Genomic DNA, 19,179 nt, shown 5'->3' on the forward strand with positions numbered 1-19,179 from the left:
GATAATGAGATCACATATTGCTTTTCACTGCATTCAAATTTCTGACTCCGCACAGACATCTATATACATTCTTTTGTGGAATTTAAAAGAAAGAGACATTGAGGATTGCCCACAAAATATAATTAACATTCTCTGAGATGTTCTCTCAAGGCTTCACGTCATCTGAAATAATTTGGCCATTGCCTTCTTCGCCAAGCATGCCATCCTTTCTAAACTACACTAGGTCCTGGTGTTCTGGTGAGATTACTTCAAATTTCACACCGTGGGGCTAGATTTAACCCTTCCCTGCCAGTTGGTTTGTAGATGGCAAGGCTCAACAAATCCAGGAGGGTGATCTTCCCGCCACCTACCTGCCCACGCCTGACCTGTTTGAAATTTTCGAGTGGGAAGGGGAGCCATGGTTGGCCTTCTCAATCCTCAGCCTGTTGTTGAGGCCTTTAAGTCAATTAATACTCACCACCCCCCCCCACTCCCTCCCCCACCCTAGAGTGAAGATCCCACTACCCAGAACATTTTACCTGAGGGGGGTACAGTGATCTGAAAGATTTCCTGACTCTGTACGCCTGCCTCAGGAGTGGAAATCCAGGCCCAAGTATGCTACATCTAATGGTTTCCCCTTTATCTATTCTAAAACCTCAGTGGGTCTGGCAACATTTGTGGTGAGAGAAACAGAGTTAACATTTCAAGTCTGTATAACCCTTCCACAGATTCCAACATCCGCTATATTTACTTTTATAGAGCTGATTAAATGTCTGCTGTATCATTCTGCATAGAAAACTTCTCCAGTGATGCCACAAGCACTTTCCAAGGTAAACGGCTCTTTGTTTAATTTTATTTCTACTCAGGAATTACAGAAATGATGACCAACCCTGGTGCTTCTATCAGGATGCAACTGGAAGACCAAAGTTCGATTTTTGCACTGTTGCCTGTTGCTCACAGAGTAAGTATTTTTCACTGCATTGTAATGTGTGCAGAACTGTTTCAGCATGAGAAAAACGCAGACTGGATCAGTCATAGAATCCTACAGTGCAGAAAGAGGCCATTCAGCCCATCTAGTCTGCACCAACTATAATCTCACCCCAGCTCTATCCCCATATCCCTACATATCTACCTACTAATCCATCCTGGGACATTAAGGAGCAATTTAGAACGGCCAATCAACTTAACCGTACATCTTTTGACTGTAGGAGGAAACCAAAGCACCTGAAGGAAACCCACGTAGACACAGGGAGAATGTGCAAACTCCACACAAACAGTGACTTGAGCCGGGATTCGAACCCACACCCCTGGAGATGTGAAGCAGCAGTGCTAACCACTGTGCTATCGTGCCACCCAATTCCATGTTAGATATTAATAGCAATAGCAAAAACATTCATCACACTAACAGATGAAGTGGTCAGACAACAAATAGTTCAAGAGAAGTGGAAAAAGCATGCAGACAAATTAAAGAATTGAGTAAAAACATAGAATAATAATCATGGAAGATTTCAACCACTCTGATATTAATTGGATGAAAGAAACAGTAAAAAGGGGATAAGAGATGGAGATCATACAATGTGTCTCCTTCCTAATCCAATATGTAAAAAACACAACCAAAGGAGATTCGCCATAGCATCCAATATGACGAAATGACCAAAAACAATCAAGAAGAGTAAAAGTACAGGAAAGGCCAGGACTTCCAAAACACTGGGTCTTGATCCATCTGGGATCAGAGGTGAGATTTTAGAGTCGTGAGCTTCAAGGCAGCAATGGTTGCCATGGCGTTCAAACTAATTCCCGATAGTTGTGAGGTGCCTTTAAATGCCCTTTTCTTTTTTGGGGATGGATGTGGCCAATTGGACAACACGCCGAGGACAGATTTCTGCTGTAAACAAACCTGTGACAAGGTTGGCATTCACTTCTTTTTTTTTGAGAAATTTGCCTTTTCATCAATTTATCAAATGCTCAACTCCTGTTCTCTCATCTTCTCCAGCAGAGAACTAAAGTCCCTCACCCACCCCATCCTTTCAACAACTGAAGCCCCTCCCCCTTTAACAACAAAAACTTCCCCACCCCAGCCTGACCTGCAAAAACCTTCAGCAACTGAACCCTCCCCCTCCCCAGCAATGGAACCCTCCCCCTCCCTAGAAACTGAATCCTCCCTCCTCAGCCAACTGGAAGTTTCCCCCACCCTCAGTAATTTAAGCTCCCCTCCCCCAGAGACTGAAGTTTCCTTCCCACAGCAATAAAGTCTCCCCTCCCCCAGAGACTGAAATCTCCACCCCAGCAACTGAAGTCTCCCCTCTCCCAGCGACTGGTCTCCCCTCTCCCAGCGACTGAAGTCTCCCCTCTCCCAGCGACTGGTCTCCCCTCTCCCAGCGACTGAAGTCTCCCCTCTCCCAGAGACTGAAGTCTCCCCTCTCCCAGCGACTGAAGTCTCCCCTCTCCCAGAGACTGAAGTCTCCCCTCTCCCAGCGACTGAAATCTCCCCTCTCCCAGAGACTGAAGTCTCCCCTCTCCCAGCGACTGAAGTCTCCCCTCTCCCAGAGACTGGTCTCCCCTCTCCCAGCGACTGAAGTCTCCCCTCTCCCAGCGACTGAAGTCTCCCCTCTCCCAGAGACTGAAGTCTCCCCTCTCCCAGAGACTGAAGTCTCCCCTCTCCCAGAGACTGAAGTCTCCCCTCTCCCAGAGACTGAAGTCTCCCCTCTCCCAGCAACTTAAGGTTACTCTCCACTGGCAGCTGAAGCATCCCCTTGTTATGTATTATAATCGATGTAAATTATGTTGGGACAGTGTCCCTTTGAGTCACATGACATCATCAGTCAGGTTTGTAGGTTTCAGATTCATGCCAGGATTCTACTGCCCCGCCTGCCACACAGCCGGAGTGGGCGAGGGGCAGACAATGGGAATGTTTGTTGTCCTCAGGCAGGGTTTTCCAATCTCACTCACGCGAGGCTGTAAAATCTCATCCTCAGTCTTGTATCAAGCCTGAGGGAGTGCACAGCCAGTAACTAAACCTCCCTGTGGAGTTACAGCAAACCACGAGTTTGCACGTTCTTTGAGTTCTGGTAAATTGCCCAGTGCACAATATCCCCCACCGTAAGCCTCAGCAACTGAGACTTCCCTCCCCCTCCCAGCAATTCAAGCTTCTCCCCACAAGCCCAGGAATTTAACTTTCTCCTCCCCACCACCCCCCGCCCCCAGCAACCTCACCACCACCCCTCCACTCCCACTCTCCACTCACTCTGGCCCACCCACAACAGTCAAAGCCACATGGGAATTTTAGAGGATTAGGAAAGTGGAATGTGTGAACCATATAGAAAGCAGGGGAGTGCATGGTGAAATAGAGTACAAAACAATAAGCAGAGAAGTGAAAAAGAGATGGTTAGGCAAAAGGAGCCCCTTATCAAGGAACATAAAACAAAATGATAAAGTATTTTACAGGCAGGTCAGGAAGAAAGGAAGACTGTGATGAGAATAGGACCATGAAGAGTGAGATAGGATAATAGCACAGGTATTATTCAATAATTATTTCCTTCAGTGTTAACCAGGGAAATGGAACAGGTAGCTGTGACATTGAATGATAAGATAAATGCATTTAAAATAATAAAGGGATGTATTGAATATGTTAAACAAACTCTAAGAGGATAAAACCACTGGTCTGGATGAATTTTAAAAGAATCTAGGGAAGAGATAGCAGAGCCATTACTATACATATTTAATAATTCATTAGAAAAGGGTGCAGTGTCAGAAGACTGGAGTATAGCTAATGTCATTCCTATATTTATGAAGGGGGACAGAACATGGCTTGGGAATTATAGGTCAGTCGGCTTAACATTAGTGGTAGAAAGAATAAAATCCCTACCAAAGCAGGGAATAGAACATCTAACTGTCACTTAACTGTCAGCCACCATCAACTGGTGTATTCTCCATGGCAATGCCTCTAACAATCAGAGTCCACTTGCCAACCAATCAGTACTTTCTTCCCATACATATAAATGGTTGTTTCTCTCGTTAACTGGTATTCTTGCAAAATGTTCTGATGAGTGCAAGGTGAAGCACGGATTACAAGTTCAATTCTCTCTGGGGCCTTTCTTGATGGGTTTTTGATAAGCGAGGGGATTAAGGGTTATGGGGAGAGGGCGGGAATGTGGAACTGAGCCACGACAGATCAGCCATGATCTTATTGAATGGCGGGGCAGGCTCGAAGGGCTGGATGGCCTACTCCTGCTCCTATTTCTTATGTTCTTATGTTCTTTCACTGATCAGTTAGATGGAGAGATCAACTCTGAGTGTTTGCCTTTACAGAGACAACACAACGGCACAGTGGCTAGCACTGCTGCCTCACAGTGCCAAGGGACCCGGGTTCAATTCTGGCCTCGGGTGAATGTGTGGAGTTTACACATTCTCCCCGTGTCTGCATGTGTTTCCATCGGGTGCTTTGGTTTCCTCCCACACTCCAAAGATGTGCAAGTGCTGACTTGCTCCAAGTTTTCAATTCTCTCGTTGTCCTTCATTTGGTCATTTAGTATTTTTTGGTGCTGTCCTTCTGGGATCATCATTGCTCTCCTTTTGTGGCCTTTCATTGTCTCCCTGGGGTCTTTCAGTGCCCCCCTTCTGGGGTCTTCCATTGCCTCTTCCCTGAGGTCTTCATTTCCTCCTCTGAGGTCTGGTGCTGCCTCTTCCCTGAAGTCTTATTGCCTCCTCTGAGGTCTTGCATTGCCCATGGACTTTTTTTGAGAGTTGCAGTCTATGTGGGGTCTTCTCCAATTTCCTTGTCCATTGCCCTCTGTTCCTTCTTGTGGTTGCTGCCAACTTAAAAAACAAATCCACAGCTACAGTTCTCTCTCTGTAATATTACCGCGTTTTGAGGTTTTGACATGTCCTTCTTTTCCTTAAACTTTTAAACGTCTCTCCTAACCCTCCAAAATGTTTCCTTCTGACTGATGGAAAACTTTCTTTTTTCTTTTAGCCGCCTGGAGCGTGTGTTTTGATATGCCCATTTCTTCAATTTCACTAGCAGATGTCCATTTGGGACTCTTATTTTTAAAATATCTCAACATCTTTTCCTTTTTAGCAGGTTGGGCACTTCTCTTCTCAAAGCCCCAGAACCTCTCTGTGTACTGTAGCAATTGCTGCCCAGCAACCTCCTCCTTCATCCCCTTCCATCTCATCCCAACACTATAAACACTGCTCCCTGTGCTCTCCTTTGTTTAAATAAAAATCTGACTTTTTAACTTACATTCCATTTTCTAAAGCTTTTAGCTTTAACAGCTAAGGGTTATATTCTCCTGTTACTTTCCACACTCTTCTGGCTACACCAGCCAATTCAGGATTCCTCTGCATCTGTTCCTCTGACAATATCTCAACGTCTCACACGTCTTGAGCCACAGGCAGTGTCCTCATAATCTATTTTATCCTTGTCGCCAATGTAATGACACACACTACAGCTTCGTCAGAAACACAAAGGATGTTTATTAACCAGGAAAATTGGGCACAGAGACTCACAACCTCACTCACCACCCTGGAACAGCCCACCAGCTGCCCCAGTCCCTATATGTCTGCCACATGCCTTCAGGCTGTCTTTTGCCTGAGAGAGGACTACACCCCGCTCCCGCCCCCCCCCTTCACCCCAATTGACCCTCTTCTGCTGTGTTTCCCTTAAGGGGACAATCACCACAATCACCACAAGAGGATGTGTAGAAAATATTTGAGATGAAGATATCAGAAAGGTGTGTGTGTACATATCAGGGAAAGATTGATGATTGACAGGCGTGTCTCTTTACTCTTGAAAAAAGAAGCCTGAGAGGTGAGGCCTATAGAGGTCATTAAAATTATAAAAGGCTTTGAGAGAGGAATATGGAAAATATGCCCTCTTGTGGGGAAGAGCACAAATAGAGACTGTCAATATTAGACAGTCACCAAGAATTCCAATTGGGAATTTGGAATCATTAACATACTTGGGATAAGAAGATTGTACCTCTGATGAGCATTATTCCCTAGAACATTCATTTAACCTTCAGTTTAGGCAATAGAGGTGTGACATAACTTGACATACAGACAACATCTTCCTATTATAGCTAGCTGATACTAGGCACATTATTTCTTACTCTGGTATCCCTAGAAAATGAACTTGAAGAAATATAATGGTTTACTTGTTTCAAGCCTGGAGAGTATTTGTATGATCAAAGCATTTGTAATCCTGTGCCCTTGGTTTATGAGATGGATAGAAAGTGAGACACTGGTAGACCTGCAATTTTCTGGCCAGCAGTCTTTATCTAGTCCATTATTTACCAGGAGCACCCCTTTGGCGAATTGGTCCTTAGGCCCTAAAGGAGCAAAGAACTGAAAAATCACATAGATGTCGCAAAGAGGAGTTCTACATAAAGAATATTCTTTACTATAGGGGTAACAGAGAAGCTGTCTATCATGTAAAATGAAGGCACAATGCAGAGTCAAGATTATCAGCTTGGACAACTCTTCCTGTGGCTGTGAATTTCTCAGCCACACTGAATTTTATGTTAGCGGATCCTATCAGGGAGCCACTGGAAATTCATGTGATGAAAGTTTGCATGCCACTCAGGCTGTGCATTTGTCAGAGAATACATTGAGCTAGGTAGCAGTGTGGTAGAGCCATTCAATTTTTTCATGTTATTGGAATCCACAAAGTAACGGTGCAGTAGCTTCCATGCATCTACTAACATTAACCCTTCACTTCCTTAATAGAAAAAGGGTACCACTGATCATTGCACATTCAGATTCTATGTGGAAAGTTATGAAAATTCCTTCATGTGAACGGTACATGATAACAGGAAGCCAGTTTTGATAGTTTTCATAGATTTGATAAGGTGTTACAATAAAGGTTGATACCCAAATAATGGAGCTGTGGATGATATATTAGCATAGGCGGAGGATTGATTAATGGGCAGGGAGCAGAGGGTAAAGATAAATAATAACTTTCCTAAAGGACATTAGTGAAGCAGGTGGGCTTGTGCAACAATCTAGTAATTTCAAGATCATATATAATAAGATTGTCAGGTTTATTAATTAAACTCAAATTCCTCAGCTATCTTGGTGGGATTTGAACTTGTGTCTCTGGAACATTAGTTTGGACCTCTGGATTACCAGTCGAATCTGCTACCAGCCCAATGCAGCATTGGAAGACTTTCCCAGATGGACCAAATGCTTTGCTTTATAATCTCGTATAATATAAACACCTGGTCTACATTAATATTTCTGGTTACCAGACTCAATATTGCACCACCTGATTGGGCAGTAAACTGATAAAGTGGATTTCTTACCAGTTTTTCACTTGTAAATTCTGGTAAAATGAATGGGCTGTTTCTTTAACAGTTGGATGATCTGCCCATCTACATTCTCAGTCAAGCGATGAAAGTGATACCATTCTTAAGGTAAGTTACTAAGAGTCATGTTAACGTCACAGTTCACACCCAGAAGTTTCACAATGTCCACTTCTCCTTGACAGATTATGGCCAGTTCCTTTTCTCCATCTTACTTTCTGCTTGAAGGGAAATATTCCTTTTAATAGGTGATGCCATTGATGGTTTGTCTTCAAGTTCTTTCTTGTTTTAATCTCAATTCTGGCAGGAATTTTGTCCACCAGAGTTGAACTTATTGAATTCAGTGTTGGTGACCAACCCAACTATCTTTACGTTTTGCTGATCTAACAGAGCCTTCATGCAAAATTCATTTGGACACTCTTGCACTTGATGATCATTGCTTCCTGGATCTTTTGGAGTAGAGCATCCTTCACTTAGAAAAGATGAATTGGTGAAATGCTCAGTTTCTCCCACATTTCTAGCATTATCTGGGATAGTGTTCCCCGCTATGTGCCACAATTATCCAACTATGACCATTACTGCCTGTGCAGGAAATGTCACACTTCTCCGTCTGTTGGTTTGATTGGATCTATAGATGCTGTGGCTTGTTGTGGTCTCGTAAATTAATTTGCTTTGATGGTGAGGTGCCCATCAAACTTTCCCATTACTGTATCAGGCTTTTTAGTTACATTTTCTGTTGGGGTGAATGAGAAATCCTTTCCTTTATTCACCCTGCAATAAATCAAAGTGTTTACTTGTCTGATTTTGACTATCTGCTAATCCCGACAAGTTAGTGTTCCCTATGCCTTTTCCAACTTGGCTATTCTTAGGCCATGAAAAGATAAACAACTGGAAGAGCAAATTCCACCTCACTTAGTTTTGCTTGACACTTAAATCCCATGTTTGAATAGGATTCCACTTGTAGCTCATGAACATTTGACTTCCCTGATGGATGTTCCCACTGGTTGTTTTTCCTGATTCTTTTGCTTAATGGGAACACTTCAGCATTTCTTTGTCATTTTCTGTGGATATGCTTGAACTGCTGACAACATATAAGAGTTTCAGACAGATTAATTATGCTTGGGAGTACAACAGGAAGTGTTTGACTTTACAAGCTTCAGACAGATTGATCCATTACTGCAACCATTTTCCTTAGACTTTGACCAGTTCAAACAACTCCAGCTGTACTTTGTGATAGCTTGTTTCCACAGCCTGTTGAAACCTTTATGTAACTGGGAGAAAGAACTAAGACATGCTAAGAGCTACTGGCTACAATATTCAGCTCTGTTGTTACCTCAGTTTCAATGCTACTGGGTCAGTGAAGAAATTTTGATAGTGCCACTTTGGTCCACTTCTGGCACACCCATGCCAAATGTAGTCTTGGTGAGGATGTTAATGCAGGTGTTATGTGGGTGCTGGAAGTTGGCAGATCTAACACTGATTTGCACTTTCCATTTTGGATCTCTCCAGTCCAGCTAATATCCTCTCTTCAGCAGCATGAGAGATTCCCCACCAACACTATTTGAAGGCATAATTCTCCAATTTGTTGCTTATTATTTTTGACTAGCTATGTTTGAGTTTCCGGAAATGCTGGGTGTTTGAAGGGTTGGTAACATTTGGAAACGTCTTCAAGGAGTGAGTCAATAGACAGGGAAGGCTTTGGTGTGAACATAAGGGCTCTGAGCACACCCCTTTCCCCCAGTCGTGGAAGAATTAATTGCCCCCAATGGGCTGCAGCATCAAAAGAGGGAGATAATGGCGAAGCAGCAAAGGTAAATTGTTCACAGAGGGAGGAAGAGGAGGGGGGATGAGCCGGAGATCTTTACAGATTCTTTCAGGAACATTGCTCCTACCTCCATCACTCCACTGCCAGGAGCAGTGTTTTTGATGGCTGGGGTTCACAAAGGACATGCCACCTCTTGGAACCAGACCTGCTGTGAGAATGTAGAGTCATAGAGGTTTACAGCATGGAAACAGGCCCTTTGGTCCAACTTGTCCCATGCCACCACTTTTTTTAAACCCTTAAGCTAAGTCCCAATTGCCCACGTTTGGCCCATATCCCACCTTACCCAAGTAACTGTCTAAATGTTTTTTATAAGACAAAATTGTATCCGCCTCTACTGCTATCTCTGACAGCTTGTTCCAGACATACCACCCTCTGTGTGAAAAAATTGCCTCCCTGGACTCTTTTGTATCTCTCTCCGCTCACCTTAAACTTATACCCTCTAGTTTTAGACTCCCCTACCTTTAAGAACAGATATAGACTATCTAGCTGATCTGTGCCCCTCTTTATTTTATAGTCCTCTATAAGATCACCCCTCAGTCTTCTACACTCCAGGGAAAATAATCCCAGTCAATTCAGCCTCTCCTTATAACTCAATCTATCAAGTCCCGGTAGCACTCTTTCTAGCTTAATAATATTCTTTCTATAATAAGGTGACCAGAACTGTACACAGTATTCCAGTGTGGCCTTACCAATATCTTGTACAACTTCAACAAGACGTCCCAACTCCTGTATTCAATGTTCTGATCAATGAAACCAAGCATGTCGAATGCCTTCTTCGCCACTCTGTCCACCTGTGACTCCACTTTTAAGAACTGTGAATCTGTACCCCTAGATCTCTTTGTTCTGTAACTCCCCCCCAACGCACTATCATTAATTGTGTAAGTCCTGGTTCAATCTACAAAATTCATCACCTCGCATTTATCTAAATTAAATTCCATCTGCCATTCATCAGCCCACTGGCCTAATTGATCAAGATCCTGTTGCAATCCTAGATAATCTTCTTCACTGCCATTGATCTTGGTGTCATCTGCAACCTTACTGACCATACCTCCTATATTCTCATCCAAGTCATTAATATAAATGACAAATAACAGTGGACCCTGAGGCACACCCTTTGTCACAGGCCTCCATTTGAAAAACAACCTTCTACAACCACCCTATGGCTTTTGTCGTCAAGCCAATTTTGTTTCCGATTGGCTACTCACCCTGGATCCCATGAGATTTAATCTTGTGCAATGACATACCATGTGGTACCTTGTCAAAAGCCTTGCTAAAGTCCATGTAGACAAGAACAACTGCACCTCCCTCATCTACCTTCTTGGTTACCTCTTCAAAAAACTCAATCAAATTTATGAGAAGCCATGCACTTTGGGGTAGCGAATTCCACAGATTCACAACCCTTTGGAAGAAGTTGCTTCTCCTCAACTCTGTCCTAAATTTGCGACCCCTTATCCTAAGTCTATGACCTCTCGTCCTAGGATGCTCCACAAGAGGAAGCATCCACTCCATGTTTACTTTAGCCATACCTTTTATCGTCTTGTACTTTTACTCTGAATAGTGTGGATGAACAGAGGGATCTAGGTGTATGTGTACATAGATCCCTGAAAGTTGGGAATCAAGTAGATAAGGTTGTTAGGAAGGCATACGGTGTCTTGGCGTTTATTGGTAGGGGGATTGAATTTAGGAGCCGCAGCGTCATGTTGCAACTGTACAAAACTCTGGTGCATCCACACTTGGAGTATTGTGTGCAGTTCTGGTCCCCACATTATAGGAAGGATGTGGAGGCTTTGGAGAGGGTGCAGAGGAGGTTTACCAGGATGTTGCCTGGTATGGAGGGGAGGTCCTATGAGGAGAGACTGAGGGATTTGAGGTTGTTTTTGTTAGAAAGAAGGCGGCTGCGAGGGGACCTTATTGAAACATATAAGATGATTAGAGGTTTGGATAGGGTGGATAGTGATAGCCTTTTTCCTCGGATGGAGAAAGCTAGCACGAGGGGGCATAGCTTTAAATTAAGGGGTGGTAGTTATAGGACGGATGTCAGGGGTAGGTTCTTTACCCAGAGGGTGGTGAGGGATTGGAATGCCCTGCCTGCTGCAGTTGTAAATGCGCCTAGTCTGGGGGCGTTTAAGAGATCCGTGGATAGGTTTATGGATGGAAAGGGTTTGGTTTAGGTTAGAGGGTCATTGTTTTTTAACTGGTCGGCGCAACATCGTGGGCCGAAGGGCCTGTTCTGCGCTGTAATGTTCTATGTTCTATGTTCTATGTACATCTCAATTTGATCTCCCCTCATTCTTCTAAATTCCAAAGAAGATAGACATAAAATGTTCAATAGTTCTTTGGCTCAGCCATTCTCGAGCAGCTCTCCAGTACTTGCTGGAGCAGGTATCCTGGCTTGTGGTGTCCTGTTGCAATGCTTCACAAACTGGCCATTGTAAGGGCGTAGCCTTTGCAATTATGGACTGGATAATCCCAGAAGGCCAGAATAAGAGGAAGCCAAACATCCAAATTCTGGGCATTTCATTCGACTCCAGTTTCCTGTGATTAAAATTCCAGTTCCCCATTGTTCACCAATCACACAATTCCTCTGTCACTGATTGGTGCAACATCCTTTGACCCACGATCCTGAAATTTAAACAATCACATAACCATCATTCCATACCAACTTTTACCAACAAAACATTCAATAACCTATAAATATCCTATACTTTATTCAACCTTGTGTATTCCCTTACTACCTTTGTTTGCCCTAATGTTCCAGTGCAGTACAATCCATGGTGAGTGGAAGGCTGCTAACTTGTATTGGGGAAACCTGCATGTGGTGATTGGCCTTTAAGGGCAACACAGCAGAGTAAAGGTTATCTGGCCTGGGTGACCAATCAGGATTCAGAGCATGGAATCGCCCCATACTGAGAAAGGCTCCTAATCAGAGACATTCTGGGAGCTAGCTGCAGCACAGGTGGCTGCTGTGCAATTCTTATTAATAACCACCTTTCATCTTCACTAACAAAGTCTATGAAGGTGATCATTACATCCAGTGATGCGGATGGGATTATCCTGAAACTGCCTGTGGCCCAATACTGTAAGTATCCTGTTTTAACCATAACCTGAAGAAAAAGTTCACCAGAATGCTTCTCTTTGGGTGAATAGACACATTTGACTCCTCCAAAGAGGACTAGACACAATGGAGAGATCTCACCATCTCGTTCCACTGGCTGATGTGTGGGATGAGCCAGTTATGTCAAGGGAGAGATAGAAAATGGGATTTGTACCCAATTTCTTGTCTCTTGCAATCTTACCGGCACTGTATATCTAGCGAGAATGTCCAAGTTCAATGTAAGATTGAACTGAAACATTATAGGTGAGCCCAGGATGCAATCGTCAGGGCTCACTTGCCATGTGGCCTCGCCAATGAAGGTCCTCAACAGTGAGGATCACGTATGGTCCTAAGCAATAGGGGCCTATTGTAATGGCCTTGCTGGTGGGACCAGAGGCCATTGAGTCTCCCCCACAGAAGATGGGAGAAAAGGGGTACCCCTTGCCTAGTTCCTGCTTGGCACTCTGGCAATGCCAGCCTGGCACACTGGCACAGCCCACTGGGCATCCTGGCAGTGCCAGCCTGGCACACTGGCAGTGCCCACCAGTGCAAAGAGGAAGGGACCTGGGAGCAGGTCCTGTTGGGAGGGTGTAGAGCCTGTGGGGTGGGGGCTCAGGGGAGGCGGGCAGGGGAATGCTGCGCACATTGCAACCAGGATCGGGGGAGGGGGATGTGCTGCACAATCTGCAACTGGCAATTGGCCAGTCCATGTGAAAGGTGGGGGTGATCAGCCAGCATGTTCAAAGGGTGACTGGCCAATGCATGCGAAGAATGGGGACCGGCATGCCCTTGCATGGAGAGGGAAATTGGCCATGGAGCACAGCACAGCTGGGGGGAGGTAGTGACAGATCATCTTTCTGTTCTACAGGACAGAGAGATCTGCACATGAGCAATGGAGCCCTCTGCCATAAGCTTCTGGCTTTCTGCAAGCTTAGGACCCACCCCATCCCCCTTCTGGCAGGAAACAGATCTTCCTTCATTTTTTCCTTTTTACCATTTTCCTATGGTAAGATTGTGTGCATACCAGCTCTCTGGAGTGGGTGATAGCATTCTTCTGCAGAGAATGCAAGAGGCCTAAGATGGGCTAGTGTACAGAAAATGTCACTTAAGAACCTCGGAGCATGCTGTCTGGCCTGTCCTACCAACCTTCCAACTTCTTCCCAGTCTTCCACTCTTCTTTTACAAGAATAACCAGCCCCAATATTAAATTGTCTTTAACAAGTTTCAGCTTCTGCTCCAGCTGGACTGTGTCACCTGTTTATGAGTTGCAGTCTGCTTTAAGTAGCACAGGCTAGCTTTAAGTGGTGCTAGCTGTTCACAAACTGAGTCCCCGTGCAACATGTTTAATGCTGAGTTTCGCACCGTGACCATTATAATTATAAGGTGGCTCAAAATTTGCATCCTATCTGCATCACTTTTAATAGGAGTCATGCATTGCGATCACTGTGCCTGATATCCGGAGTTATACAACTTACAGCTGTATCTTTTCCATTCTTCCCTTCTGCTCATTTAATGTGGTTTGTCTCTGCTAAAGAAGTTGAATCATGTGATGATTTTAATTGAATAGTACGAATTATACAGAAAACACATGCCTAAAGATTGGACTAGTGAATAATTCAAATTAATTTAACGTGTATTTTCTTCCATTGATTATAATCAACTCCACAGCCTTGTTGCTTTTGCACAGATGTCAGTTTGGACTTTTTAATCTGTTGCAGCTTCTGAAGACCAGGTTTCTGATCAAGAGCCTGAATGTGAAGATGCCGTAATTCAAGTAAATTCTGGGAATAATGATCCACCACTGCTTCAAATACACCAAGGTGAGAAGACAACTATTGAGGAAAACCCTTGGCAAGCATCCATTCAACTGAGGAGAAGACACGTGTGTGGAGGATCCTTAATCCATCCATGTTGGATTCTAACAGCAGCACATTGTGTTTCTGATGGGTATGTGCTTCATTTTATTGAATTGGTTGCAGAAGATCCAAGATCTAAGGCATGTATCAGCTTACTCAAAGTCCAACATGGGAAGAATATCCAGATACCTGTCTGAGAAAGACTGGAAAGTGTCAAGTTGTGATCATATTATTTTCAAGATCCCTCAACAACAGTTAATCTTCTATGAGGCCTAAGGCCTGAGATTTCACTCTTACCTTTGATATTTCTCAAGTCGTGTTATCAGATCAGGGATAGAAAATTATTAATAACCATCCTGTCAATGGAAATGATTGTTCCTTATTTCTCCTTTTTCATAATTGAGCTCCTCCTCACCTTGTACCTCGTCCTGCAGGGAATGAGGGAAGAAGCTAAATAGGGTCAAAGAAATAGGGTAGAGAGTAAGGGATTGTGGAAATGCAGTGTTTCATTGGAATGCTGATGATAATGCAGATATTCCCTAACCGACAGCAACAAGATAATAGCTCCCCATCAATTCCCTCGCCTTCTCCTCTTAAGACATGAGACATTTGAAGTGGGGCTACCTCCTCTGATTGTCTACCTTTGGTGGACATTGTGCCATTTTTTTTCCGATGAGAGGATTGAATATATGAAAGGATAGTTAGTTGTTGAGGAGTGTGAGCTGAGTGACATTGGAGAGGTGAAAGAAGAGGTGTGATAGCCCAATGTGTCAAAGTGGAGCAAAGTGCACTAGAGAAGGATACTACTGTTTACACTGAAGAGCTTCTACTTTTAAAACCCAAATGCAAGCTGCATGGATTAAAGTTGAAATTTGAACGTCTTTAAGTGCAGGAAGGGGTGCAGAGTTCACTGCCATTGCCGAGGCATAATATTAGAGGTCTCAGATCTCACTTTAATGCAGCCCACCTGGGAAGAGGATGCTAACTGCAGTAGCTTCACAATGACCCTTGAATCTGGGATTTTGAGAGACCAGGAGAAGAGGGTATTGAGAAATGGGAATTTGTTGGGTGGGGACTGATCTGAGACAGGTTCAGAGGAAGCAGTGATAATCAATTCGGGTGTTGAAGGGGAGTGGTTGAGGATTGATACTGATTCTGGCTCCACAGTCTGGTAAATAATTTTGAAAGTCATACAATCTTTGTTGTGGGTAATCCCAACATTTTGTTCTTTTGGAATTTCACTGGCAGAGGAAGGTATCACCTTTGGGCAAACAAATTTTTTGAAATGGAAGGCTGAAACAAACTCTAGGCTCATTTTTCTATACATGAATGCCTTAGGCCTATTACAGGTTGATGCCTTTGATAACAATGTTTTTTCCTTTGCAAATATGGATGTTGGCACATGTCCAGGAGGAAATGTTCACCTGTTTCCTGCCCACCATATTGAAAGCTTAGTAGAACAGTTAAAGGCTCCAAAATGGCTGCCTTTATGTGGCTGAATTTTAAAACCCATGACTTCCTTGTTCTTCGGTATCTGAGGGCACATGAGCAACGTGTTGATGAGTTGGGTAAACATACATTTTTCATAAAAGACATTGGTCCACTATAAATAGAAATAACCTTCCAATGGACCACTTGGTGCAACATACCTTCATTTCAGGAGGACTAGGATTAATTGGCTGGCTCCACCAAAGGGTCAGCATGGGCACACTTTGCCATTCGGTATGGACAAAGGAATGATGTCCTGCTGGAACTTATACAGTAATAAAAATCAATACCTTCTGAGTTTGCTTTGAGCAGCAAGTGGTGGATAATGCACAGCAGTTTGCCTCTGATACCATTGGAAGAAAAATATACTCCACTGCAGTAAAATCTCACAGCCAATTGCAGGTGAGTCCCAAGCCAATGAGGGACCAAATGTAGAACAGGATTCTCTGATGAACACTGTAATTGGCGACAGGAGTTTGTTGTGATATATGTGTGCTGAGAGGGTGCCGAAGGTGACTCCTCCCAAGGTGGAACCTGGTTAAGCAGTCTAGGATTTGACTATTAATAGTGTACACCTGCAATAAAGAGATTCCTAGTGTTTAAATTATGAGATTATGAGACCTATTTCATGGGCCTTCTTGCACAATCATTCGCTAAATACATACAAAACATTTGTCACTGCCAATATTTTGGAAAGCGCAAAGAAATTTAGCCTTATCCAAATTAGAATCACCCAGCTGAAGATTCAGCTGCCCACAGGTCAACAAACTGGATGCTCAAACTCAGGTCTGGCCCCAGGATTACCTGAAGAGTTCTTGGTCCAGTTTCTACCAACTGGATCTCTTGACTTCAGAGCTAATGGAAGCCTCTGTGTACTAGTGTAGGAGGAACTATTTTAATGGACTTGCTGAAATCTCTGCAGATGATACCTGGTAATTACACAGAAGGAGTGTATATGGACCAGTGATTGGCATCTTATCAGGTTGCCTTCAAAGAGGAATTGATTGATGACTATAATACCTTCATATTATAATACAGGGTAGACCATTTAGGACGGAGATGAGGAGACATTTCTTCATCCAAAGAGTCGTGAGCCTGTGGAATTCATTGCCACAGGAAGTAGTTGATGCCAAAACATTGAATGTATTCAAGGGGCAGCTAGGTATAACTCGGGCGAATGAGGTCAAAGGTTATGGGGAGAAAGAAGGATAAGGTTATTGAGTTGGACGATCAGCCGTGATCATGATGATTGGCAGAGCAAGTTTGAAGGGCCAAATGGCCTCCTCTTGCTCCTTTCTTCTATGTTTCTATGTTATTTCTTAAAATTCAGAGTTCATTTATTAGTGAAACAAGTAGGCTTAAATTTACACTGCAATGAAGTTAATGTAAAAAAGCCCCCGTCGCCACACTCCGGCGCCTGTTCAGGTACACTGAGGGAGAATTTAGCATGGCCAATGCACCTAACCTGCACATCTTTCGGACTCTGAAGTACTCTGCAAGTGTTAGTTGAGAATGTGAAACAGTGCATTTTAATTTTACTAGAAGAAAAAAATCACATCCAACACACTTATTTACACACAAATTCCCTAATCATTTATGTTGCAAGATGTACAATCTACCTGCGTATTTTTGTTCCCTGTGATTTGGCACGTTGCTTTAAATTTGAGCTGTTCCCAAGTTTCCATATTAGGTTAGCTGTCAGCACAAGCCCAAAACCGCATCAACGGCTTTTACAGATGATTCAAAATTGCCAACAATGCAGAATTGTACGGTTAGCTGCAGAGTATTAAAGGCTATCTTTGCAGTCATCCAATTCAGATGCAAATCATGTCAAGATGGCAAAATCCGAGTTTTGAATGTTTGGCTTCAGCGTGAAGCTCCCATCAGTGGAATTGCACCAAATGCTGCAATTGCGTTAGACCCATTTTCTGATATATCACAATTTCGAGGCATTGGCTTTCAAAAAGCACAGAATATTTTTCATACACAACCAGCTAATGCATTGGGCTATATTTTCTTCGACTGACTAGTGATAAGGGCTTCTTTTGAATATTTGGCATCAGTCAGTACACGTGATCACAGCAAATGTAATAGAATTAAAGCTATGTTTATCCAATGAAATATTATTATGAGTTGTCAATTTCCATGTAATGATGTAGGGTGGGATTTATATTAAGCGATAAACTGATGTTTTCTAGAATTAATGTGCTTTTTAAAGCGTTACAGAATCGATGTTGAAGGTTGCACTTGGTAGGACTTACGTCCGCAGGAAAACAGGGGTAACTTTCGAAGTTGAAAGGATTATTGTCCATGAATCCTATGTAGTGGTGAATGATGTACTGTACAATGATATTGGTAAGTATCATGTTGCTTATTTGAGGAAATAATCTTCATTTCTCTCTGAGTAAGAAATATTGGGTGGGATTCACTGGCCTCTTTCGCCACTGGTGGGAATCCCGCTGAATCGAGTGCCGGGGACAAAACAGGATTCCCGTCGGGAATGCATTGCCGTTCACCCAGCTCGCACTGCTGACTGTGATCAGATTTCTGCCCAAATGGCGCTGGAAGCTGAAAATGATGCAAGTCAATTTGTAATTCATCAGCAGGCTGGAAGCCCAATTCATTAGGTGGACTTTGGCGATGGGCCTGACGTAGTGTGGTGAACCCTGGGCGGGATCAAGGAGGTAAGCGCAGTGCCCATGTGCCCCTCTGCTGATGCCAGGCTGCAGAGGGAGGGTCACCGAAGAAGTAAAAGCACTCAGTTGCTCTGAGGTTGCCTGCAGCTGTCAAGCCAAACGGCGATGTTGACAAACGTTGCAATTGCCGGGGCAGGGTGGGGGGTTATTTCAGATACAGTCAACATTGAAGGGAAAAATCAGTGAACAAACTTCCAGCATGCTGTACAAAAACCATTAAGTTGCCAATCAAAGGCCAGTTCAAAGTTCTGGACCTAGTAATTGAATCAGCTGTGGGGAAGGGAATTCCAGCCCCCGCAGTTAGAGGGAGTTCTCCCTGTCAGTCAGAGGACTTCAAAGGGGTCTTCACACACCTGCAGCTTCTTAAAAAGGGAAAGGGGAATCCCTTCTGCACAATGGAGTGCTGCTGTGATTTGGAAACCTCCCCGGTGTCCAGAAGGTCTGGAGATTAGATTGAACAGGCCATTTCAAAGTTTTCACAGTACAGACATGAGTGAGGATTTTGATCAGAGAGCTGCCTGAAATCTAAAATGATCTCCAGTTTTCCCAGGGCTAGAAGGGGCAGTCCAGCCACAAGCACCCCATCCAGGGGAAGAATTCCAAGATCAACCTCTTGCCCCCAGCTCAATCCCCTCCCCTACCCCGCCACAATGCCCAGGTCCCTTGGGGGACCCTCACTTTACAGCCTGGCAGCAGCAGGGGGAGCACATGGGCACACCACTTCCCTTCTTGACCCCCTAGGAGTCTACCAGATTGGAGAGTATCATTGGCAGGGTTTCAACGCAAGGGTGCCAGGGGCAGGGGGGGCTGGGAGGTAGGCTTTGGGGACTGGAGGGGGGGTCCTGAAGGGAGCAGGGTATGAGGTGTCCTTAAATAAGAGTCTTTGTCTTGTGCGGATGTTTGGGCCATCCTCATACCTGTGTGGTGTGGGGGGAGAACA

The 19,179-nt window shown here is 43.9% G+C and overlaps 1 protein-coding gene across 1 annotated transcript in view; it reads left to right on the forward strand.

Moving 5' to 3' along the window:
* The first annotated feature begins 397 nt into the window (after nucleotides 1-397).
* Nucleotides 398-19,179, forward strand: part of LOC145354577 (factor VII-activating protease-like) — an 80,112-nt gene continuing 61,330 nt past the window's right edge. The window contains exons 1-4 of the mRNA XM_080206042.1: nucleotides 398-441; nucleotides 846-940; nucleotides 13,918-14,146; nucleotides 17,762-17,898. Coding sequence (XP_080062168.1) covers nucleotides 398-441; nucleotides 846-940; nucleotides 13,918-14,146; nucleotides 17,762-17,898 — 505 coding nt within the window. The remainder of the gene's footprint in view (nucleotides 442-845; nucleotides 941-13,917; nucleotides 14,147-17,761; nucleotides 17,899-19,179) is intronic.

Source organism: Carcharhinus amblyrhynchos, chromosome 17 (assembly GCF_965287045.1).
Source record: "Carcharhinus amblyrhynchos chromosome 17, sCarAmb.v2.hapA, whole genome shotgun sequence".
Classification (NCBI taxonomy): domain Eukaryota; kingdom Metazoa; phylum Chordata; class Chondrichthyes; order Carcharhiniformes; family Carcharhinidae; genus Carcharhinus; species Carcharhinus amblyrhynchos.